General features: G+C 45.9%; 1 protein-coding gene across 5 annotated transcripts in view; it reads right to left on the bottom strand.

Annotated features, from left to right (window-relative positions):
* Positions 1-26,381, bottom strand: part of AP2M1 (adaptor related protein complex 2 subunit mu 1) — a 42,670-nt gene that overhangs the window by 3,049 nt on the left and 13,240 nt on the right. For all 5 annotated transcript variants that reach the window (XM_073359184.1, XM_073359185.2, XM_073359187.1 and 2 more), the window contains 6 exons: positions 20,847-20,959; positions 13,494-13,759; positions 11,797-11,879; positions 6,038-6,173; positions 5,757-5,898; positions 623-742 (listed from right to left, as the gene is read on the bottom strand). In XM_073359184.1, coding sequence (XP_073215285.1) covers positions 623-742; positions 5,757-5,898; positions 6,038-6,173; positions 11,797-11,879; positions 13,494-13,759; positions 20,847-20,920 — 821 coding nt within the window. In that variant the 5' untranslated portion in view covers positions 20,921-20,959. The remainder of the gene's footprint in view (positions 1-622; positions 743-5,756; positions 5,899-6,037; positions 6,174-11,796; positions 11,880-13,493; positions 13,760-20,846; positions 20,960-26,381) is intronic.

The raw sequence follows: 26,381 nt of genomic DNA, 5'->3' as shown, positions 1-26,381 counted from the left end.
GGGATAGGACGAATATATCAATAAACTCTGCAAAGGAGAAGGCCCTTATGGCCTCAAATAGCAGCAGCTCTCCCAAAAATGGGGAGGCCAGCCATGTACTAGAGGTAAGCTCAGACTGCTGGATGGCTCCACAATTTATTAAGAGCACTAGCTGGAGACACCATTTAAAGTGAGCTGCCCCACAAGCAGGATGGGGAAGTAGAGGCCAATGGTTAAGATACAGGACTAGGAGTCTGGATTCTTGGAATCTGTTCCTGGCTCCTGAGCCAGTCACATACAGGTTGCTATAAGTGCTAGGAAACAGGGCTGCACCCTACAGATTAGGGGATCTGTATGCACTGCTTCGGGAATGGCTGAGATGACCCTGGGCTTCGGCCCTTAACCTGTGTGCCCTCTGTAAAACAAGGAGCTGAGCAGATCATTGTCCTCTGAGAAGGTGCAAGGCTCAGCTTGTTAGCATATAGACCTGTGAAACCCCCTAGGAGAGAAGGAGGGACCAGACGGGTAGGATGCACTAGTGCTCAAGGAACTTGAGGCCAGCTGGAAGCTAGCAGCACAGAGGGAGACTCCTGCAGCAGCAAGGGAGACCGATGCAGTAGCCCTGCATTCCCAGTGGCCATACCTCATTAGCTCAAATTCTCCATCAGGTGGGATGAAGCTGATGCTCCTCTCCGAGTCGAACTTGCTGAGCCGCACACACTGGTGGAAAGTGCAGTCGTCAATGGCGATTGACTGTTTGCCGCTATAGCACAAGACAGAAAGTTAAAGTGCAATTTGTGGCCACCTAGAATGTCGTGGGGCACGTGAGGTCTGCCCACGTTGCATTTCATAGCGAGTATTCTATGTGAGCACTTTGCCATCATGTGTATCCACGAAGTGAGGGAGGCAGGGAGGGAGGAGAGATTCAGGGGAGACAGACCTGCCAGCTCAGACACACACTTTCCTTGTCTCAGTGAACCACTGAAGTCATATCAGACCTTCAGGACACTTTCCTAAGTGAGAAACCTGAACCCAGGCCTCGGCTGGGTGCCCCCCATGATGTGAGCTGGACAACAATGCTGGAGTCTGCCCAACTAACATCACTTCACTGGGCCATGGGAAACTCAGCCAACCTCACCCAAGGAGGCGTGTCCCTGCAGTGAAGTCTGAGGGGAAAGGAAGCATTTTCCTGCACACAGCGCTATTCCACTCTGACCTTCTGGGGTGTCCCTTTCTTCTCAAATTTCCACCTTGTGAAGTTTTCTAGTCACCAGCCATGTTTCCATGCACCTAACAGTGGTTCATTCCAGGGCCACAACCCTTCCTCACTGAGCCAGCCAGCACAACAAGTTTGGCTTGTGAAGGACAATGCTTCCCTGCCATAGGTCTTAAGTTCAGATATTGAGTTTCTGGCATTGTACCTGTAGAAGCTGGATAGATGCTGCTCCTGGAATGACCAGAGTGCCTGGGATAGCAACTGGGTTCCACACACTCTGAAAATCCTCATTTCTGCCTCGGAGGACACAAGAGACACTTTGCCTCAAAAGCTTTGAGGGGATGCGTGAAAGGGACAAAGACACCAAAAGTGACAGGGAAAGGATGCCAGAGTGCAGGAGTCTGGCGGCTGGGAGGCCTTCATGGCTAATGGGGGAGCTGTGTAAGAACAGGCAGCCTGGGAGGCAGTTTGCTTCTCATTTATGCAATAATCTGTATCCTAAAGCAGCCAGTGGTGGAGGCTACAAGGGCAGACTCCAGTCTGACTGGTCAGTGTCTACTATACACAGCCTTTGTATTGCAGCCTTGACACGGGCCACTCTTCAGTGGGATCTGCCTACTGCTTCCTCTTCAGAGAAGCCTAAGGCCCTTCTATTTTGCCAAGGGAAAGAGAAACCTTTAGGTCCTGGTTCCTTCCTGTGTATCTATGGAAGGCCTTTATCGCTGGACTAGCCAATTACAATAATCAATACTTTTGCAGAACTGAAAAGTCCTACCTATCAGAGAATTATGGAGAGGCTGGGACTTCAGGATTGCCTAACTTTAGCTTCTACACGAAAGCGGAGCTGCTTGTGCCTTAAACCTCCATACACTGGAACTCAAGACAGTTACCACTGCTGGGCACTTCAGTACCAGAATTCAGTGCTCCTGCTCACTGCTGCTGTGGCCAGAGACAGCTCAGTTTTTGGATCACCAAGATGGTGAGTTTCCCTTCCTGCTTCCCTACCTTGGAGAGGCAGCGTTACAACTGCCAAACCTGCTTTGAAAACTCCCATCCTGTCTCCCCACTTAACACTTCTGGCCAATAAAGGAGCTTTGGAGAGAGATGGCTGCTATTGGCTACTAGCGCTGGAGACTTACCAGCCAATGCAGAGAACTTTACTAGATAGAGCAGGGGCTCTCAACCTCTCTCTTTTTAAGGCCCCACCAACAGGCTACAAAGACTCCACGGCCCACCTGTGCCACAACAAATGTTTTTCAGCATATGAAATCCAGGGCCAGTGTTAGGGGGTAACAAGCAGAGCAATTGCCTGGGGCCCCATGCCACAGGGGGCCTCCATGAAGCTACATTGCTCAGGCTTTGGCTTCAGGCCTGGGTGGTGGGGCTCAGGGCCCCAGCCTTCTGCCCCATACGGTGGGACTTCAGCTTTCCGCCGTAGGCCCCAGCGAGTCTAATGCTGGCCCTGCTTGGCAGACCATCTGAAACCTGCTTGTGGCCCCCCAGAGGGCCCTAGACCCCTGGTTGAGAACTGCTGAGCTAGAGGATTTTCCAGAGCAGTAGCTCCTTGCCAAGGGTCACATCTACAACACAGCTACGGACAGATGGGATTAAAGGGGACAGTGAAGTGCTCATCCTTGGCTTGTTCTGAAGGGTAAGCAGGTAGCAGCTCAGTCACAGGAACTGTCAGGAGAAGTGTCTGAAGTTTGAGTCACATGCACAAGTCACGCAAAGCAAGAGACAGGGATAGGGAGCAGAGTGTGCGCACACAGCAAAAGCAGATTATCTACCTTCCCAATTCACTGGGGTCAGCAGAAAACAAGAGAAAATGTAACAAATGGTTAGTGGGAGGCCAGAGCTGCTCAGTGCTGTCGGCAGCCCCCGCCTGAGTTAGCACTCTAATCCCAAGCAGGGAAGCTGGAGAGAGCACAAGCCTCTCTCTACAGCATGAGAGCAAGGGAACTGACTGAGCACCTGGCACCAAGAACTAAGCCCACAAGGGTGGGTGGGGGAGGAGCCTTCAGCTCCAGCATCACCTGCTCTTTGCTCAACACTGCCCAGAGACAGGTTTACCACCAAGTGATTAACAGGAAGTTGTCATCTAACTGGCCATTCTAAGCAGGGCTCAAAGGTCAGTGATCTGGCCTCAACATTAGTCATGGAACAGGAGATTAGCCTGTGCTCCCTCCTTCATGCTACATGAGGATATAGTGCTAGTGATCATGTAGCATTGGCCAGAACAGGCTGCTTGAACAATTAAGTACTCTGGAAGAAGAACAGGAGGACTTGTGGCACCTTAGAGACTAACCAATTTATTTGAGCATAAGCTTTCGTGAGCTACAGCTCACTTCATCGGAGGCATACTGTGGAAAGTGTAGAAGATCTTTTTATACACAGAAAGCATGAAAAAATACCTCCTCCCACCCCACTCTCCTGCTGGTAATAGCTTATCTAAAGTGATCACTCTCCGTACAACGTGCATGTATGTACCCACCCGCATGGCCCCACAGTATGCCAACATTTTTACGGCTGACTTAGAACAACGCTTCCTCAGCTCTCGTCCCCTAACGCCCCTACTCTACTTGCGCTATATTGATGACATCTTCATCATCTGGACCCATGGAAAAGAAGCCCTTGAGGAATTCCACTATGATTTCAACAATTTCCATCCCACCATCAACCTCAGCGTGGTCCAGTCCACACAAGAGATCCACTTCCTGGACACTACAGTGCTAATAAACGATGGTCACATAACCACCACCCTATACCGAAAACCTACTGACCGCTATTCCTACCTACATGCCTCCAGCTTTCAGCCTGACCACACCACACGATCCATTGTCTACAGCCAAGCTCTGCGATTCAACCGCATTTGCTCCAACCCCTCAGACAGAGACAAATACCTACAAGATCTCTATCAAGCATTCTTACAACTACAGTACCCACCTGCGGAAGTGAAGAAACAGATTGATAGAGCCAGAAGAGTTCCCAGAAGTCACCTACTACAGGACAGGCCTAACAAAGAAAATAACACAACGCCACTAGCCGTCACCTTCAGACCCCAACTAAAACCCCTCCAACGCATTATTAAGGATCTACAACCTATCCTGAAGGACGACCCAACACTCTCACAGATCTTGGGAGACAGGCCAATCCTTGCCTACAGACAGCCTCCCAACCTGAAGCAAATACTCACCAGCGACCACACACCACACAACAGAACCACTAACCCAGGAACCTATCCTTGCAACAAAGCCCGTTGCCGACTGTGCCCACATATGTATTCAGGGGACACCATCACAGGGCCTAATAACATCAGCCACACTATCAGAGGCTCGTTCACCTGCACATCCACCAATGTGATATATGCCATCATGTGCCAGCAATGCCCCTCTGCCATGTACATTGGTCAAACTGGACAGTCTCTATGTAAAAGAATAAATGGATGCAAATCAGACGTCAAGAATTGTAACATTCATAAACCAGTCGGAGAACTCTTCAATCTCTCTGGTCACGCGATTACAGACATGAAAGTCGCGATATTACAACAAAAAAAACTTCAAATCCAGACTCCAGCGAGAAACTGTTGAATTGGAATTCATTTGCAAATTGGATACAATTAACTTAGGCTTGAATAGAGACTGGGAGTGGCTAAGTCATTCTGCAAGGTAACCTATTTCCCCTTGTTTTTTCCTACCACCCCCCCCCCCCCCCCCAAGACGTTCTGGTTAAACCCTGGATTTGTGCTGGAAATGGCCCACCCTGATTATCATACACATTGTAAGGAGAGTGATCACTTTAGATAAGCTATTACCAGCAGGAGAGTGGGGTGGGAGGAGGTATTTTTTCTGTGTGTGTGTGTGTGTGTGTGTGTGTGTGTGTGTGTGTGTGTATAAAAAGATCTTCTACACTTTCCACAGTATGCATCCGATGAAGTGAGCTGTAGCTCACGAAAGCTCATGCTCAAATAAATTGGTTAGTCTCTAAGGTGCCACAAGTTCTCCTTTTCTTTTTGCAAATACAGACTAACACAGCTGTTACTCTGAAACCTGTACTCTGGAAGGAAGCAGCTCCCCAGGGGATCCCTGCAGGCAACAACTGTAGGGAGGAAGTGGAGGAATCAAAGCCTCCCACAGACCTCCGACTCCACAGTGGCATGTCGGAGCGAAAAGCCACTAGAGTAGTTGGTTCCCTCTGCAGCCAAGTAGGACACAGCCATGACTGGACCTACAGGATCCCAGCTACTCTCATTCTGATCTCATGGTCTTGTGTAGACTAATGGCACCAAAGCTTCTGTGCAACTAGCACCAGGTTGTCTCCTTGTTCACATCAGCCCTGGTTCCTGGAACCAGATTATTCTCAAGCCAGCAAAATTATCTATGCTGATGCGTTCAGGCCAGCTTTCCCCTTTTAACCTTCAGAGCAAAAAGCGTCAATACAATATATTCAAAGACATCTAATGATCCAGTTCTCAAGGAGATGAGGACGATCTCACATCACCTCTGTCTACCAGATCAAAAACTGCTAAGTCCCTGGCTAAGGAATCCTGCCCTAACATTCTTACCTTTTCCCTGTTTCATCCGCAGTCCCTTTGCCCTGTTTCTCAATGACGATCTTGTCATTCATGCCAAACTTGCACTCTGGCATTCCACTCAGATAGCTCTTCATCACCACCCTGCCAGAGACGTGGGCACTGAGAACCTGACCTGGGTGGAGAAGAACACACACTGAAGCAGCACCAGGCGGTTAGGTTGCTACCTACAGAGTCTCCACTCCTGCCCCCTGGGGAGATTGCCGATTCCAGGCCTATCCACTGTGACAAAAGCCTGCTTCTCTTCCACGTACCCTGTGGTGACATTAACAGATTCACACTCTCCAGCACATCCAGGAAAAGCTCATTCCGACGGTACTTGATCCCTTCACGTCTCCAGCCAATCTGACCAGTCACCTGACTGGTAATCTGCGATTGTTCTTCTTTAGTCTGAATAAGAGGGAAGATGATAATTCTTTGGAAACCCAACATTAAGCATTAATAGTAGTTTACAGCTGAATATATAGCAAGTTGCTTGCAGTGCAAGACACAATCGGCCATGAGACTACATCTGTTGCCTTGATCTAGGGTGCCATCATGATACCCCATTGGGTATCAATAGCCAAGTTAGTGTGCAGTGTCCATATGAAGAGTTCCCTTGTTCTGGGAAGGGACTGATTATTCTCACTCATCTGGCTCTAGTCTCTGCCATCATAAGGAAGCAAGGATAGGTCTCTTTCCATTAGGTCAGGTAGCGCATAGTTAGACCAAGGGTTAATTACAGGGAAATTAGACCTAGACTGCAGTTCAGGCTTTACCAAGCCATGATGGCTGACAGCAAACCCTGGGCTAGCCAAGAATAATGCCACCAGACAAATGTAACAAGACATGAGTTTGACAAGCTTTGTACTGTATTTTACTCAGGCCAGGATCAGACCAGTTTCCAATGACTGGCAAGAGACACCCAAATATATTCAAGTTGGGGACAGCCATTCCATGTCAAGTTACACATACATCGGGTCAGTATAACAAATGCTGCTCTGGGATCTAATCCCACTAACTCATCTGCACTACTAACATCATTATGCATTTGCTGGGCCGTACAGCAGGTTCGCCTACCTGGTGCTATAGGCAGGTCCAGTCAGACGCAGAGCGAGAGGAAGCAGATGTATAGCAGCAAGTGTTGTGCACACAGAGTTAACAGGCAAGCAGGTCAGTAGCAGGAAAGGGAAGGAAGAGGAAAGAGGCAGGTTAGGTTCAGAGCTACCTCAGGAGGGGAACACAGTAGGTTAGTTTGTCACTGTCTGGGCAACTAATAAGCACAAACAAGTTGAAGGCTTTCCTGTAAGCTCAGGCTATGGAGCACTCCAGCACTGAAGGAGCTACTTCCAGACATGACCCGTCAAGGCACCACTGAACAGGGACAAGGCAGGAGCCTGAAATCTGCTCAGCAGTGCAGGCAGAGTGGAGAACACTCACTTGGGTGAGCACCAGGCCTTGCACAGCAAGACACACCCTTGCACTGGGTCTAGACTCTGCACTCCCCTCAGTCTAAGTCATTGGCACTTGCCATGCCCCAGCACAGCCGCAAAGGGGATTTTAGAGTGAAGCAGGAGGGTACTCTGTAAGACAGTCTCATAGCAGTGGATGCAGACATTAGGTTTCATTTTCACCATTAGGCCCCATTTTAATCCTTACAGGAAAATGGCTATGTTTTGGGCAACATCAGCCTTTTGTCTCACATCCCTATGGCGGTAGCCACAAGGGGGTAGTGTGTGAACTCAGTATTGTAAACCAAACACATGAACAGCAGGGAATTTGGTTCTATGCCAGGCTCCTCGTTAACGAGGTTACAAATATCTCCAGTTTTGTGCTCATGCTGCCATTAGACTATTGCCTTCCTTAAACAAGATACTAGCTCAGGATCTGCAGGACACTGTCCATACAGCACTTTGCCGAATACCCTGCAGGGTACCCCACGGTCGCTCACCCACCCCACTGACCACCTCCTTATATGTGTATCCTTCAATCCTTTGAATATTTTTGCCAAACTATTGCTTCAATTTTAGGCCTAGTGGTAGGAATGGGGAGGCTTGAGCAGACATGAATCCCGGGGCTCCAGTTTCTGCCACACAGACAGCCAGTGGAACATTTACTGGTTATCAGATGCAAGTCATGGTTGATTGGGTAGTCAGAGCCACTTTGCAGAATGCTGTCACACATGGGAAAGCCAGTGGGGCGTATGGCTCTAGCTCAGCCCACTGCTCAACTGGATGAATGTTGCTTTGCGGCGAGTTCCTGCTCAAGCCACTCTGTTGGGCTGTTTTTGTCCAGCAGCCAGATGGGGCAAGTCTAACCACTTCTACTGAATGGAGCTGGAGAGGTGGTCGACCTCAACTGTTCAAGGGTATTTGGCTCTGCTGAGGCAGCCCCACAGCTACTGTATTCACTAAATCCTTGGAATATTATGGTGTTGCAGGATTCTGTTTTGAACACACAGCTACTGAGACAGGCCCAGCATGTCATCTCCTGGGGGACGCATGTGGAGTGCTAATCAGCACGCGCCCTGGAATGCAGAGAGACTTCCAATTCAGAGTGGGGATTACCAGACATTTTGTAGCTATAGAATTCCTATAGCTGCAGAAAGTCCAGAACTTTGCTAATAAGTGAGAAGTAAGGGAGATGCTGATGGATTGGAATTGCAGTAGAAAGTTCAAATAGGGCACACTTTTTGGAATGTGGTGTGTGATTTTTTCCTAGAATTAGTTCCTATTTATAATAGGGGGTGTAGAGATGGCAAACTGGCCTCCCTTTTTCTGCCCAGAAGCAGGGCCATTATGTAAAGATTTCAAAAGCTGAGCGTTTAGTTTTTCATGAAAGGGAGGATGAGCCAAGCTACAGAGCAAGCTTCTTCCAAGGGAGATCGATGCAATCTGTACCCTGTTCTAGTGCCGGGTATCCCTAGAAGACAGACTACCCCTTATGTGGGTACACAATATTGACCGGAAGGGACACACTAATGTCTGTCATGAGCTTCAGAGAGACATGACACCCTTTCCAGCACCCTCTGGGAACTGCTTTGAGAAGCTATAAAGCAATAGCTGGTCAGAACCACCATTTCCAGGATACATTTGTGTCCAGTTGTTACCAGCCCTTCCAAGAAGGCAATGTGCATTTTGGACAGTACAAGACCTTCCTATGGATGTGGTAAGGGGTCAATGTGTCAAAGGCAGGGCCATTTCTAGGCATAGGCAGAATACACAGCTGTGTAGGGCACCATGAAATTTGGGGCACCAAATTGCCCCAAAATTCATGATGTCTGAGGCAGCACCAGCTCCGGTGGCCAGCCCTATCCCCCGGCCAGCCCCAGGCGGGCTGTGCCCACTGCAAGGGGAAAGGACATTCCTAGCGGGGTGTGGGACCTGGGACAACTCCCTCCGCCCTGCCTTTTTCCCTCTGCCCACCCCTATTCCACCTCTTCCCCCAGTGACCCCACACTCACCAGCAGTGACGGGAAGCAGAGCAACCCAGCCCCAGCCCACTCCGCCACCTCCCAGTCACTGCAGTGGGTGGTCCTTCCCCCGCCCCTGAGCAACAAGGCTGGGGAGAAGCAGAGTGGGCTGGGGCCAGATCACTCCACTTCCTGCCACTGGTGAGTGCTGGGAGGGGGGGGGGAGGAGGAGGAGGGGAAGCAGGGGGGATGACACCCAAGCCTCCTCCCCCAAAGCAGCCTCCCACAGCTCCTGCCTCCCCAGCCCCGCAGGCCTTGAGCGCAGCCGAGATCCTCTGTGGGGCTGGTGGGGGAAGAAGAGGAGGTGCTCAGGCCGCATAGGGCACCCTGGTCAAAGGAAGCAGAGTTCAAACCTATTTGGAAAGTGTCATAAGTCAGACTATTTGGAACTGAAGGATGCTTTGTGTAGAGTAGCCTTTTACATACTACAGCTGGATTGAGGCCTAAAAATGTCTGTGTCACAAACAGGGCAGGCAAGCCACCTAGCGTTGCCCCATGTACGTGCTTTTGCAGGTTTAGTCTCAACGGTTACAAGCAGTTAAAGTCCTTGGACACAGAAGTCTGGATTCCAAGCAAAATTTGCGTTCTTCGATAGAGATGCAGAGTGCACGATGAAGTCCTGGAAATATGGTAGGACTCTCAAGCAGAACAATCTGAGGGCCTTGTAGGTACAAGGCCAGCTGCAGACCAAATCTGCTCTTGTTTTTAATAGGTGGGTGAAGCCCATTGACAGAATCCCAGCATGCAAAGCAGAATTATTTGGTTCAAGATGGACCATTGCTAGGACCTGTAGTCTAAAACTACTCTTACAGGGATAACAGCACATCTGGCTCTTTGGCCAGCTGTGGAATGAGCTATGTATGATGGTGATGGAGCCTGAGCTGTATGTGGCAGCTTATTGCCTACCAGCATGAAGATTTGCTAAAAACAGAATGAAGAGCAGTGTTTAAAAAAAAAAAATATCAAGGAAGGAAGTGACGGAGATGGTTAGTTTTAAGTCTTCCTAGGCACTGGAGCTGACTCAGCCAGATTGGGCACTGACTGCCTGGCATGTCAGATTGCAGCAGGCTGGAGTGATCAGGAGGGAGTGAGGAAGCCTGGAAGAGCAGCCTTTCCAGAGACTTCACATCTGGCCTGACACTTCCTGCTGGAGTACAAGTCAGCAGTTTGTGCAAGACGGAATGTGAGTGGGGCTCTGGGCTGGCCAAGGGCGAGGCCACTGCTGGGATTTCTGGTTTAAAAAAAGCAGTTACTGGGAAAGTTAGTGCAGATGAAGGTAGTTGGACTGCAGCCCTGGATAAACTCAGATTAACAAGATTCAGACTGCTCACTAATGCAGGTTTAGGACTTGAGTCCCTTCCCTTCTTCCAACTCTGCCTATGCAGAGCAGGTGAGGAGAAGTGATATTCTCCACTCTGAATTGCATGGCTTTTGCCAAAACTGGATGGAGTGTATAGTTGGCCTGCTATGGGCATGGCCATTCGGAACCGAAGCTGAATGACTGCTGTGCCTCCAGCAATTCCACAGGGTCCAACGTGAACTGCAACTGCAGAATTCTCACCCCACTTGGCCCTTCTGCCTCATGGCCAACTCCTACTCCATAGCAGGTGGATTTCATGACCATCTCTGTGGAGTTGAGTGCATCAGTAAGATCTCACAAGCAATGCCTTCCCAATGAGTTCAAACAAGCCCAATTCTTAGTTCTACTTCAGGCTGTACAGTCCAAAAAGCACTGAACGGCAAGGGAATACACCCTCCTTCATGGGGATTAAGCTTCCCTCCTTTAACACCCAGCCCTCCTTTTCAGGCACATGGAGGATCTTCTATCAAGTGTTCACACTTTTTCTTTCCTATCTAGATTTAAGCTCTTTGGGGCAGACACTGCCTGGTGTCTGTACACTACCTAGCACGCTTCATTTGGGACTTTTTAGGTGCTACCATTGTACAAAAGCTAAACAAAGCAGCATCTAAATCTGTGAGGGCAAGGCCATGTAACTAAGAATAAGGGAGATTAACAGCAAGACTCATCAGGTTGCAAAAAAGGTCACCCAGGTGAAGGTGAGAGCCCCATGGCTTGAGACACTGAGAACTGGAGAGTAGATTGGAGCAGGAGTCGGAGCCATCCTGCTCTAGCAGAGGGATATGAACAAGTTCTCTCCCTAATTGGGCTATGACTAGGACTTACTAGGACTTAGGATGTTTATCTCCACCTGTCAGCCTCATTGTCAGTCAGTTCAATGAAATCAAACTATTGAACATTTGCAAGTAAAGGAGTGATAAGAGCTGCCCCAGCTCAGTCCCCACCCTTGTGGGAGAGAAACAAGGAGATGGAGCAAGTACATCGTAAGCACAGAGTGAAACACTGCTCAGGTTCTCCGCTATGCTCAATCTATCCAGCTTCCTATACCATGACCAGCTCAGATCCCATGGTCAAAGTTTGTGTACTTTAGATAGATCCCTCCCCCAAGAGGCTGAGACCCCTACACTTCCTTGAACAGATTTTTATACCAAGATAGAACAGGGACAGGACAGTGCTACTATATCCCAAATCCCTTTCATTACCTGGCTCTTGATGCCTTGTTGAGTGATGAAGGTTTTCAGAGCCCCTGTCTCAGAGTTCTGAGGATAGCCAAAGTCCAGGATTTCTACAGAAGGGTAAAGAATAATCAGCTCAAAGAACTCACAAGACAAGAGAGCTGCAGGGTGTAAGTCACTTCCAACGCAAGCAGTCCCCACGGGTAAACATTCCTAGAGGGAGAAAGGACTGGGGCATGGATGCCCACCCCGCTCCACAGAGCCTGGAGCCTCTGAAGCAGGGCAGACACGACCAGCCCAAGACTTGCATCAGAATGCTCCTCTGCAGCAGACACAGCCCTGCTGGACTAACGGCAGCGACTGTCTGGGGGAAATTGAATTTTCAAGCCAGTTTGGGGGCAAGGGAGGGTTTGTCCATCTGGAAGTGAGGAGCTCACTAGGTCTCACGGCGCTGTACTTCAGGGTCTAAATACTAGCAAGACAAGACAGACATCCAGGGGACACTGAAGAGGGTCTATCCAGAGACATCCAAGGGACAGTGAAGAGGGTCTATCCAACAGCAGAATAATCTATCTTTGCAGCATTTTCTTTAGGTTTTGATTTTCGCATGAAGATGTAATAAAAATCAAAACCTAAAAAAATAACAGCAGAGTAGTGACACCGCAGGGTGAGCCAGCAGGGGAGAGAAACAGCTGTTAGCTACAGAGAAAGAAGTGCACTTTGCCCCTCCAGGGGAGAGCGGGCCACCTACACAAAATCCAGCGGGGATGGCAAACCTGTAATGTGAATATAGCATGACACTGCACATGCAGGAACTGTTACCACTCTGCTAGGAGAGAGCAGGCTTTGAGCACCAAAGGCAGAGCCTGCCATGTAAGAGAAATGAATAAATTACAGCTCTGCAGCTTCTCCTCCACCCCCATCAAGAGGAACCTGTAGAGAGTTTATCAAGCACTAACTGTGACCTTTGGACAGGCTCTGAATCCTAGTACACCCACACTTGTTTTATTCTTTTGATTTCAAGTCTGGAGGAAGATGGAGCTCAGTTTTAGGAAACAGCTGACACTGGCTATCTAGAGTCATGGCATTAGAAATAATTTTATTTGTATTGGCATTAGGCAAGATGAGGACCCAGAATCAGCCCAAGTGCAGACCTTTAGCCTCCACAGACCCAAGCAGTTTTGTATTTTTTTTAAAAATACACTGAGCATCAAAAAAGTTTCAGTGAGCATCCAGATAGAAGAGACTACAATAATATGCCATTGGAAGCAGCTCTGAACTGCACTCTCACCTCAGTGGGAAGAGAGGGCTGAGGTGTTAGCTCCCCAGACTTGCTCGAACACCAAGTAAGGAACAGGGCACATGGCATGGACAGGAATAGCACATGGCATGGATGCCAGCTTGATTAGATTCAATGATGGTTGCTGAAGCAGTGATTTGCTTCACTTTCTCAACATGTTTATGCCATCCTCATCACCACCATAGCACAGGTAATCTCACTACTGAAGTGAGAAGCAGCTAACAAGCTTAAGCGTTTGAGAATGGGGAAGCTCCATCATCCTACACTTGATAACACCGGAAGGCAGAATGCAGGGGAACTTTAAAGCAGAGCTAGAAGCTATATGGCCCTGCCCCATACAAACTACACGAAGCTACTCAGAGCCAACGCTGGGATGGGGGTAAGCTATGGCTGACTGGATCCTGGCAACTAACTGGTAACTCACCATCTAGCAGCTCATAGATCAGCACAAAATTGTTCTTGATGTTTTCCTCGCTGATCTTCCCGAAATAGGCAGTCATCACGTCGCACATCTTGTAGAGGAATTCAAAGACCATGGCAGCATTGACATTCTGCTTGGTGACTGCAGCCAGCCAGATGTTGGAACGCTTGACATGGAAGAAACTGGTGCGGGCAATGTTGGTGACAGGCGAACGCACCTGCTGCCGTGCGTGGATGACATTGACACGGAAGGCATCCACTGCATTCCGCCTAGAGGGTTGTCACAAGAGGCGGAAAAACAGAATTAAACTCCACATGCACTCTGCAGATTGGTCAGAAACTGTAGCCAAGCTGCTTAAGGACTACATTTGTTAAGCTACAGCTACATTTGCCTGGCCCTTATCAGGAAGGGTGTTTGGGACATTATAGCTAATGGGGTCTAACAGAGTTCAGGAACAGAGTTAACATGTTAAATCCTGCAATATACTATGTGAGGGGGATGAGGAAAGAGAACCTACTGCACCTCTAAGAAGCTTTGGACTACAGCTCAACACCAATTCTTATCTGCCTCCAGATGGAAGTTTCTCAACTGGCCTAATAAGAGGCTTCCTCTCAATTCACCTTGCTAGTGCTCCCTCATTGGCTAGCACTGTCAGAGGCCAAAAGGCATAGCAGGCTGTGGCCTAGGTAGAGAGAAACCCAATTCTGACTAAATATACAGCCTGTTACTTCCTATTCTCCACTCCTTAAAGCTTCACAGCAGCCTGGCTTCTACACCTGCTGCCCCCCACAACTTGCTTGATGTTTAGGTTGATTGCAACCCCTTCTGCATGAAAGGAACTGCTGTCATATCACATGCCATTGTGAAAATCCATCAAATCCTACTAGATTCACTTGCCTGATATACGGAGGCAGGCCGTGTCAGGAATGGGATTGTTCCCAGATGTGCTTAATCTCTGAACACAGCAAGCATAAATGAGGAAGCTCAAACCAGTAAGTGAAATGTAGAATTTAGAGCATATTTTACTTGTTTCCAGTCTACACTGCTAGTCCTTATACTTCAACTATAGAACAGCAGAGTGGTTTGACTGATAGTTTTTAGAATTCCAGTGGTGCAACAAGCTAATGGAAATGCACTAGTGTAGTTGCGTAGTGCAGGCAGGTACTGTGCAAGCTTCCCTATGTAGCTCTGCCTTAATCTCAACATGATGCACTACCATTCTGGTCCTTTGTCTTAAAACCCACTACACAGTTGACAATTTATGTGCACTAGACCAAGTCCTTACTGTACAAATGCCTTTACTTTTGAGAGATGTGGAATTTAAACCTAGAACAAACTCCAGAGGCTAGCTCTTCAACCTTCTGCATTATGTAGCAGGAAGGTTTTGGCATCCTGGCCACTGCATAGTTACCAGACTGTACTCCCATAATTAAGCTGAAAGTCCATTAAGACTAGGAATCCAGGGAGTCAGGAGGCTTTTTACACTCTTTTCTTGATGCAAGCCTGAGAACTAGTGTCTGTACACCAAGGAATGAGCTAGGAGCCATACAATAGTCCTTCAATACCTCTGCTCTGGGACTGACCCTATGATATAGAACAGGGTTTCTCAAACTGGTTTGTAGACCCCGGGGGTCCATGAAGGTACTCCAGGGGGTCCACAAGTCATGTCCAGAGCCACTGGCCCCGCTGATCAACTCCTCCCCCTCCTTCCAAGTTCAACAGCATGCAGGAGGCGCTGGGAGGAAGGAGAAGGAAAGAGGTGGGAAAGAGGGGTGGAGTGAAGCAGGAGGCTTGGGGGTCCAGGAAAAATTTTAAATCAAAGTGTGGGTCCTCAGATTGGTAAAGTTTGAGAACTGCTGATCTAGAAGATAAACGCTATTTCTAATAGGCTGTTAGGTATTGAACTGCCTACTGCAATTCTGATGCCTTTGCATTTTGGTAGTCAAGATACTGGGTATAGTTAATATTAGTGAGTTGGATAGTAAATACTCATCCTCAAAATGGGTTAAGTTCCAGCCCCTTCAATCTTTGTCACTTACACTTGATAACATACATTGTTACTACCCAAGAACCTTGAAGAAAACTAGTTTAGTTTCTGTCTTCAAGAGGGAGACAAGTTAATAAAAATTACCTCTCATCCCGAAGAGTTTAAGTTCCTCAGTAATACTTAAGTGTTACCCAATAAACCCTGCAATGAATGATAATGCTCCAGGACTGAGCTAAATCTTCCCCCCACTAACACTAATACTAGCCCCAAGAGTCATGGACTGGCCAAGAGAGAGGAAGCCTCAAATGAATGAAACTTTTAGCACATCAATTCCCCACTTTGTTGGGCCAGTCATGGCCTGCCACGCGTCTCTTACCTATTGCTACAGCAGCCAATGAGATGGGATGGACAGAAATGGCGCCAGCGAAGGAAGGAGGAGTGACAGCAACAAGAGAAAGGGTTAGAAACACACACAAGGCACAATGAATCCAAAGAGATAAGGAGAGACCAAATAGCACCCCCTCCCCATTTCCAGGCACAAGAGGCGAAGGAGGTACTTCATGGAAAGTCAGAAGCTGTGACAGCAGTGAAGCAATTGCAGACAGAAACTTAACATGCAGTGGTCACTCAGCAGCCGTCTGTGCCAACAGATTTCTGTGCTGTTTAGTTGCAGCTCTAATTGGGCGTTTAGTCAAGAGCCATACCCAAGTTGCTATCAGTATTACCCAATTTGCACTCTTATGTGCAGTTTATTACAAATAAAATAGCAGACACCAAGAATGAAGAAGCCTCAAAGTGTGAGGCTGCATCTAATGGAGAAGCCTGCTTAGAGTTTAGATTTCTCCTACCAGCAGACATCAGGCATGATATTACTGATCGGACTGAGGCACCATTCTCTCCTAAAAGGCTGTTTTGACTGAAGCATCTGAGGCTTGGTCCAACCGTAGGGAATTATAGAAAGGCAGGCACAATCAGAGCACGAAGGAGAGATGGCACTTCCAGAAGATTCAGATGCTGCACTTTACCATCATCATCTTGGCACAACTAAGACCGAGTGTGTGATAATCAAAGCACAAGATCAATATTAAGAGAGTCTGGTTTGAAATCAAATGCTCAAGAATTAGAGGATACATGCAATTTGTCATTTAATGGCACATTCCTACCAGGTGGCTATATGGAGATCTGCATGTTTAAATGCAGATAGGATTACTTCAGGAGTTAACCATACAAATAAAAACTGCACTTGAAGGTTACAGTGAACCCTTCCATGTAATCTCGAATTAAATGCACTGTGCTTTTGTTTCAATATGGAGTTTAAGAAAGGTAACAAGACCATTTATGCATGCATCTAGTTAAATGGCACTGGCAGATGCTCTACATGCATTTATTTCAAGCCATTCTTTTAGAGAGAAGTTGCAAGCAAACAAATCTCAAGTTTGAGTGCTATACAGAAGTGCCAGGAAATTCAAAGCAATGGTTACTTAACTGCTACTCTGCTCACTGGACACCAAGTTACCATATGCAGTTTAAGATTTTACATATGCACAAGGGGAAAGAGTTCTAGCTACTGTAGACCCATGGCTTTGAGTTTCTCCCCCAGTGTGTAGGTTTCAAGTTTCCACAGAGTTTGGCAGGAGTGAAGGGGCCAAACAAGAGCCAAGGAGTCAGAAGCCTTAATTTCTCAGAGTTCACATAAAGCATAAGCAGCAGCGCAAGTCTTCCCAATCCCACCCCCATCCAGTCTCACTCCTCTCCCTCCAAACGGGCATCCGGTCAGTGGGTCTCAACTCTGGCACCGAAAGACGAAATTCAGGTCATGAGCTACCAACCAACAAGGGCATCAGCAGTGATTGTTTGTGGCATGCATACCTCCCCTCTGTGCATGACATTCATGTTGACTTTTGCATTTACATCACTGTTCAGCTAAGATAGTTTGGAAACAAGAGCCCACAGGCTCCAGGAGTCACAATACAGCCATTTAGGATACTGAGTTGATCCAGCAATGTTTTAGCAACAAGCCTGGAGCATTTCATACCCAGATTCCACTTAGGACACTGGACAACAGTATTTTTTATTTCCTTTTGAATACTTAGAAGCTGGATAGTATTCCATTCTCTTTGGACTCTAATGATGTGCTAAAGGGCAGAGACGGGCCAGCAACAGCTTGAAGCAGACATGGCTTTGCTATTTCCTGGTTTGGACATTAGCATCAAGCTCTCCTTGCTCACTACACTTGCTCAGTACAGCAGAAAACCCTAATTTAATTGCTCACTTCCATCACAAGTTTTTAGCATGCACAGGACACTCCCTACCAAGTTACAGCTATTTATAAAAACAGCATGTGTGGGCCATTAGCCAACTCTGTACCAGGTTCCACCACACTGACAGAAGAAACCCCCAATAATTCTTTGGGCACTTTAAGAGCCAGGTGAAGTTCCTGCCGGAAGATTAATTGATCTTTACCAGTTTTAGAGGCTACAAGAGAAGTGAAAGTGAAGCAGTTTTGCAGAGCTGCAAATTGTGAGAAACGCTTCACTCCAGAAAGCTTCTTTCACCAAAGTTTATGCTCTGTCCTTGGAAAGGGGTGCTGAAGGCATAAGTACCCACTTCACTCAGCCACATTAGGAGTTTGAGCATATGTACAGGCCCAGGCCAGGCCAACCCACTTTATAATCTCCTCACCAACCATGTATCCTCACCAAGCAGCTGTAGTAATTTTAGAGACCTACTTTTATAGTTCCTTCCAGACAAGTCATTTAACATGGGCCTCAATTCCCTTATTTCTAAGAGGAGGAAAGTTACTGAAAGCAAAATCCAGATACAGTATTCTGATCTCCACAGCCATGCAGAGGTAGGAGTTCCCCTTCAGTAAAATGAGGTTAAATGGGCCCAGGCTGGCTAGTCAATTTGCTTAGCAAGGCATAGGTCATGTTTCTCAACCCAGGGGTCATGATGAATGCGTCAAAGGGACAAGCAGAGAGCTGCAGAGTGAGCCCACCCTGTGCTTATCCTTCAGTGGCAGCTCTGGTCCCACAGAGCTGGCTGGGCTCCACTCCTTGTTCCAGGAGTTGCAACCGGGTGCATGGGGTGCTGTTCAGGTTTGGCCCAGCTCCTCCATGAGAGCTAAGAGCCAAATATGACTAAGTGGTTCTCCAACCCCAAGTACCAGATCACAACGCCACTCACAAGTTTAGCCCAGCCAGTGCAGGGTACCAGGCAAACCTGAGCAGTGCTGCAACCCCAGAGATCACAACGCCCAGAGTGGGGACAGGAGCTACTGGAGCTGCTGTTACAATGCTAAATAAATACACTGTGTGTACTTATTAATATATATCATGGGTAACATTTAAGCCAGTTTTTTGGGTTTTTTTTGCACACTAAAGCCATTTACTAGGTCATGACAGGCCATCAAGGTTTACAAATGGGTCCTGAGCCCAAAGAAGGTGCAAACTGCTGAATGAAGTACAGGACTGAGAGCAAAGGCCAAGGCTCCAGTACTGCTACCTTCTGTTCTGCCAGGAGCTTTTTCCAGTCACAAGGGTGACTTTCCATGCAAAAAAGGTCAGATGCCTCACTGCACGTTAGGCTCTGAAATACGGACATGCTGGCGGTGCAAAACAAGGGGAATTGCAAATTATTTGGCCCAGCTACAGCCTTTTGCTGGCCAGTGTTTCAATGGATGCTATTCAGATAAAGCATCCTTAAGTGGTGCCATTTTGAGAGGCATTAGAATCAACTTTTAGCTCTACAAGGTTGCAGAATTCATACCCTTAACTGAATTCTTGTGAGACTTTACATGTTGATATTTGCATACTTGTTTCTCCATTACACATTCTGCATTAGTGTAGGCGTGCGTGTCAATACCCAGCAGATCACACAAGGTTCAGAGGGCTGTACGCATCCGATGAAGTGAGCTGTAGCTCATGAAAGCTTATGCTCAAATAAACTGGTTAGTCTCTAAGGTGCCACAAGTCCTCCTTTTCTTTTTGATTTGATTATGTGATTCCAATCTGTTGATACTGGACATTAGCTAGAATCCACTAGAGGCAAGAATTTCACTATACAAAAAGGGCCTTGCATAACTTTTTTTTTTTAAAAGGAAAAAGCTGCACTTGAGAGTTGGACTGCTAACTTCACTGGGATGCTTCTGTCTGGTTTCCATCTTAGGAGGCACTAGCATACACATTATTCCTGTTAAGCACGGCTAGATCTTTGGATTCTTGACTTGATAAATACAGAGGTCAGTGACCCATCATCAGGGATTGGAAGGGACCTCAGGAGGTCGTCTAGTCCCACGCCCTGCTCAAAAGCAGGACCAAACCCCAATTTTTGCCCCAGATCCCTAAATGGCCCCCTCAGGGATTGAACTCACAACCCTGGGTTTAGCAGGCCAATGCTCAAACCACTGAGCTATTCCTCCTGCAGGTAAAGTAAGTTTTAAATCTATTCTGGCTACCATAAAGACAATGGCAGCTGAATTTAGGCAGCCCCTAGTGGATATCAGAGGCTTGATCCAAGCAGTAAGAATGAATTGCATGCTGGGCTCTGTAGACCAGTGGTTCTCAATCTTACCCGACTTATGTACCCCTTTCAGGAGTCTGATTTGTCTCGAGTGCCCCAGGTTTCACCTCACTTAGACTATTTGCTTACAAAATCAGACAAAAATATAAAAAGTGTCACAGCACACTTACTGAAAAATTGCTTACTTTCTCATTTTGTCTGCATGAAATTTTTGTTTGTACTGACTTCACTAATGCTTTTTATGCAGCCTGTTGTAAAACTAGGTAAATATCTAGATGAGTTGATGTACTCCTGGAAGACCTCTGCGTACCCCCAGGGGTATGCGTATCCCTGGTTGAGAACCACGGCTGTAGACTACCTCTTTTATACAAGTCAGATGTAACCTTCAGCTCCTGGAACCTAGGCAAACTTTGCCCAATGGCTTTGTGGGCAATGCGGCCATATCCAAGTATGGAAACATACCCTCTTTCTCCCCATGCTCATGGGGAAGACTAGCATGTGTCCCCTAGGCCTGGTATGTGGTATACACTCAAATGCCATTTTACCACTCCTGCTTTAACTGCAAATCTACCAGCTTCACTGTAAGTTAGGAAGCATCTCCTTACAGAGGTTTTTAGCTGAGAAGCCCAGCCTAACTAGCAGGGCACTTTTTACCATCACCTGAAGGACACCAATATTCAGAAACAGATCTAGAGTACGTCAAAAAATCCTGCTAGTTAAGTTAACGTAGTTATGAACTAGTCTCACATGCATACACAGCTAATGCAGAGGAAGCAGCTATGGAATGTTGTCTGCACAGTGAGTGGGACTAGGGTGCAGAAGCTTTAAGTTGGAGTCAAGTTACTTACCCGATGTCATCACGGTAGACTCGAGAGATTAGAACCTCTCCTTTGTGATTATAAATGAACAAGCCTCCGATCATGATGGAACCTTAGTCTTCTCTTTCCATATTGCATAAGACCTGAGAAGACAGAGGGAGCATTAGGCTTTTTGTATGGCAATAAGTGGTGTAATTGTACAGCATTAGACTTTTCACAGCACTAAATTCTATCAGCTAGGAGATTAGCACAAATGACCCATGTATGTAGAGTCAGAATCACTGTAAAAGGTGAGAATGAGAGTTCTGACAGGTTTGTATTAAGGTTCTAAATCCCTACATGAGGTTATAGGCTTGAATACACTATCACCTTCAAGATTCTACCAATTAGAGCCAGGTGGAAACTTTACACAAGCACTGATGTGGCTTCTCAACTTGTCAGTTTACCAGGCTATAAGCGAAGCCCCAATTATTCAGGAAAGCGAACACTGATCTGTCACCCTGAAACCACAAGCTTTGTGGCTCAGTCACTCTGGACCTGTGCGTATGCCCTTGCTGGCAGTGCCACGGCAATAAGCAATCTTGAACTGCTGTTCTACAAAGTTCAAAAGGGCATTGGGACAGGATTCTTACATCCTGAGATCTAAAAAGTTTGAGGTGGTTAAAAAAATGTGTTTTATCTGGGAACTTCCAGACTACTTTACTTACTCATGATTTTTACCCCAAGCAGAACTTCTCCCTGACCCCCAGTGCAGTGATAGCCAACTATAGAGTTTATTCATTCTGAAGTTTACTTATGGGTGCACATTTTGTAACTTGAGTAAGCTAAGCCTAAGAGATGAACTTCCTAGTTAAGGTATTAATGGCACAGAATGACCTGTACGGTTCACATCAGCAGCAAGGAGCTTTATGATACTACTTGGTATTGCATGAAATTTTGGTGAAGCTCTGAGGATTTTGCCTCTTACAATCATATTATGCTTGAAGCTCCAGATGTAGTAACTGCATAAACTGTGGGTATTCAAGCTAAATAGCTTGAGTTGACAATTTAAGCTGTTCTTTTTAAATAAGAAAGTGTTGCCCAAGGGTTTCAAAGGAACCTCAGAAGTGTGACCACCAAGTGTAAGGCAGCAGTATCTGTCCATTTGCAGAAACAGCCACAGCCTGAAACAATAACTCAGACCTGATCTACACTTAAATTAGAACACTCTAGAGAGGTCATTCAGGGCTGTGAAACATTGTTCCCTGAGTGCTGTAATTAGGTCAACCTAACTGTAGGTGTGGCTAGGTCAATAGAAGACTTCTGTAGACCTAGCTACCACCTCACAAATGGATTAACTATATCAATGGAAAAATCCCTTCCATTGATGTACGAAGCGTCTACACTACAGCGGCTGCAGCAGGGTAGCAGTGCTGAGATAGTGTAGTGTAGACATGTGTAGGCCTGAGAAGGATATATTGCAGCATTTGTCTCAACTAGGTGTTTACCCTTAAGTGTAATGAAAGAATATTTATTCTGAAGTCTGATGAAACCTTGACCAACACTGGCTAATTTACTGCTGATCAATTTAGCCAGAGCAAGCTAGTTATAAGGCATAGCAAGGTAGCAAATTGCTAACCATGGTTGCTGGAATGAAGAGGAGTGCCACACCCCCTCCTTTTCACTCAAATTTAGAGTGATTTCTGCACCTTCTTAAAGGGAGAGTTAGAAATTCCCTCCCCCCCACCTCAACTTAGTAATTCATAGATTCCGAGTCCAGAAGGGACCACTGTGATCATCTGGTTTGACTTCCTGTGTAAACAGGCCATAAAATTTCCCACCCAAAAGCATCTCTTAAAAAAATAAAAATAAAATAAAATAAAATCCAGTCTTGTTTTAAAAATTGCATTGATGGAGAATCCAACACGATCCTTGTAAGTTGTTCCAGTGATTAATTACTCTGACTGTTAAAAATTTATACCTTGGAGTCTAAATTTGCCTAGCATTGATTTCCAGCCAGTGGATCGTGTTGTATCTTTCCCTGCTATGCTGAAAATATTTGTTCCCCATGTAAGTACTTGACTGATCAAAGTCACCCCTTAACCTTCTTTGTTAAGATAAATAGATTCAAGGAGCTCAATCACTATAAATCATGTTTTCTAATCCTTGAATTATTCTCATGGTTCTTCGCGGACACCTCTCCAATTTATCAACATCCTTCTTGCATTGTTGACACCAGAATTGAATATTAGACACAATATTCCAGCAGCTGTCACACCAGTACCAAATACTTAGGTAAAAATCTACTCCTACTTGATTCCCATTTATGCAGGGGAGGATTGCATGAGCCCTTTTGTAGCTCGTGGTTAGCTGTTCATCCACCACAGCCAAGTTTTCTCCCCCACAGTCACTGTTTGCCAGGATAGAGTCCCCATCCTGTAAGTATGGCCTACATTCTTTATTCCTAAAGATTTATGTTTAGCCTGTTAAAATACATTGTTTGCATACTGCTTACAAAGTGATCCAGATCACTGTGTATTACTGTATCATTCTGTCACCTTTATCAGTGATATTTGTGTGTTTTCTTCCAGGTCATTGGTAAAAACATTAAATAGTACAAGACCAAAACCCGATCCCTAAAGGGCCCACCCCAATAAAAATACAAACCAACCACCTACTTGATGATTCCCTCTTCACAGTTATATTTTGAGCTCTATGATCCAGCTTTTATGACATTTAATCTGTCATGTTAATTTTATATTCTAGGGTGGTTGTTTTTTTAAAATCAAAATGTGTGGTACCAAGTTAAAGCACCTTATAGAATTCTAAGTATTACATCACACTATTAGTTTTATAAGAAAAGATGAAGTTATTTCAGCAAGATATGTTTTCTATACATCTATACTGATTGGCTTTAATTCTTGAACTAAGATCAACAGCCTCCTAGATGCCACAAACAAAACCCAGCTCCTATACCATCAAAGGTGCCAAGAGTCCCAACTTCCGGAACTGCCAGAGGCTGTATGCCCACTGTGACTGTTTTGGGATACAGTTACATGTCAAATCAATGTTACAATGTACTACTGATTTTTTTATTTTTTATTTTTAAAAGTTTAAGTCAGCACAGGAATTTAGCTTAATAGCAGTTACACTAAGGGTATGTGTTCACTACCAACGTTAAAGCGCTGCCGTAGCTGTGTAGTCGCGGCTCCAGCACTGGGAGAGAGCTCCCCAGCAGTGTAAAAAGGGGAGTAGCTCCCAGAGCTGGTTCACTGTCTACACTGGCACTTTACAGCGCTGTAACTTTCTCGCTCAGGGATGTGAAAAACATCCCTGAGCGCTGCAAAGTGCCAGTGTAGACAAGCCCTTAGACACCTCCCAGTAGAGATACTCATATCCCTCCACTTCAGCAGAATTCAGGGCCCATGCCTGCCTGAAGCTACAGGCAAGTGCTGAGCCCAATATAATATCTAGTATTTCTAGAGAGGAAAAGTATTTCATTGTATTCATGGAGTCTCAAAGCAATTATTTTATTAGAGTTTGTTCATCTTGACTCAGATCTCTCTCATTTCAGGCAGAGTCCACAGATAAGGAAAATGTGACTCTGAATTGACTTGTAATGGTTTACTGCAGAAAAGCCCACTGCCACACAGCAGTATAAGTACTGCATTACACTGTGCTGTTTTATAAGGAATGGTCTGTTTTCCTATGTCTGGACAAAACCTAAAGTGCATTCTGAGCGTTATAATAGTATGTTGACTAAGTACACTGAATAGGTACAGAAATCCAATGACCCATACCTATGGCTCTTCAATCACATTAGTAAACCAATTCACAACCTAATGAAGTGTCCGAAAATGCAAAGACAACATTACTAAAGCTTCATAAGAAACACCATTGATCTAACCCAGTATGCCCAATCTAGTCCAGTATCCTGTCTTCCAACAGTGGTCAATGCCAGACACTTCAAAGAGAAGGAACAGAGCAGGGCAATTATCCAGTGATCCATCCCCAGCCATCCAGTCCCAACATCTGGCAGTAAGAGGCTCAGGGACACCCAGAACATGAGGTTACATCCTGACCATTTTGACTAATAGGTCCATCAATGGCTATCCTTCATGAACTTTAGTTCTTTTCTGAACCCCGTTACAGTTTTGGCTTTCACAGCATCCCCCCGCAATGAATTCCACAGGTTGACTTTGCATTGTGTGAAGTACTTCCTTTTATTTGTATTAAACCTGCTGTCTATCAATTTAATTTGTTCTTGTGTTACATGAAAGGATAAATAATCCTCTTATTCACTTTCTCCACACCATTCATTATTTTAGAGATCTTTATCATGTCCCTCCCCATAGTCATCTCTTTTCCAAGTTGAACAGCCCCAGTCTTTTTAACATATCATATGGAAGCTGTTCCATATCCCTAATCATTTTTGTTGCTCTTCTCTGTACCTTTTCCAATTCTAATATATTTTTTGAGACGGTCAACCAAGACTGCACACAGTATTTGAGATGTGGGTGTACCACAGATTTATAATGTGGCATTATGATATTTACGGTCTTTTTATATATCCCTTTCCGAATGGTTCCTAACAGTTAGCTTTTTTGACAGCTGCTGTAGATTGAGTGGATGTTTTCAGAGAACTATCTGCAATGAGTCCAAGATCTCAATCTTCAGTGGTAACAGCTAATTTAGACCCCCATCATTTTGTAAGGATAGTTGGGACTATTTTTTCCCATGTGCATTAATTTGCTATTTTATTGCCCAGTAACCCAGTTTTGTGAGATCCCTTTGTAACTCTTCGCACTCTGCTTTGGACTTAATACTAAATCACTCAGAATAGTTATCTGCAAATTTTGCCACTTCATTGTTTACCTCTTTTTCCAGATCATTTATAAACATGTTGAATAGCACTAGTCCCAGTACAGATCCCTAGGGGTCTCAGCTATTTACCTCTCTCCATTGTGAAAACCGACCATTTATTCCTACTCTTTGCTTCTAGACTTTTAACGAGTTACTGATCTACGAGAAGACCTTCCCTCTTATTCCATGACTGCTCCAAGTCATGGCATCTTGGATACCACTAAGCCAAGACTGGATTAACACTAGGTCTATACAGATACTATACCACCAAAACGTATATTGAAGAGGAATGCAACTTTTTATACGGCCAAAAACCTCTGTGTAGAGGCAATTATACTGGAGTAAGAGTGTTTGCTGGCCTAGCTTATTTGCTCAGAAACAGGTATAAAGATGATATACTGGCAAAAGCACTTTTGCTGCTATAAACTGCATCTATGGGTAAACTCTTTCTAGTATCGGCTAGACTTAAGACTACCACTGGAAACCCAGATGCTAATTACAAATGTCATCAGCTTTTACCCACTACATTGATCTCTAACAAAAAGAGCTACTCTACAGCACCTCACAAGAAACTACATGCTTCTCCATCACCACACACCAGAAACAATGCAATCTAAGATCCCAGACAGATTTGATGCCATCAGGAAAACTAGAAGTGGTGTAGAACTGCGCTTCTGTATTGTAAGTGCCTACAAAGCCAAACTTACATACTGCAGAGTTTTA

The sequence above is a fragment of the Lepidochelys kempii genome, chromosome 9, assembly GCF_965140285.1.
Source record: "Lepidochelys kempii isolate rLepKem1 chromosome 9, rLepKem1.hap1, whole genome shotgun sequence".
Classification (NCBI taxonomy): Eukaryota; Metazoa; Chordata; order Testudines; family Cheloniidae; genus Lepidochelys; species Lepidochelys kempii.
This window is presented reverse-complemented; position numbering and strand designations above follow the sequence as displayed.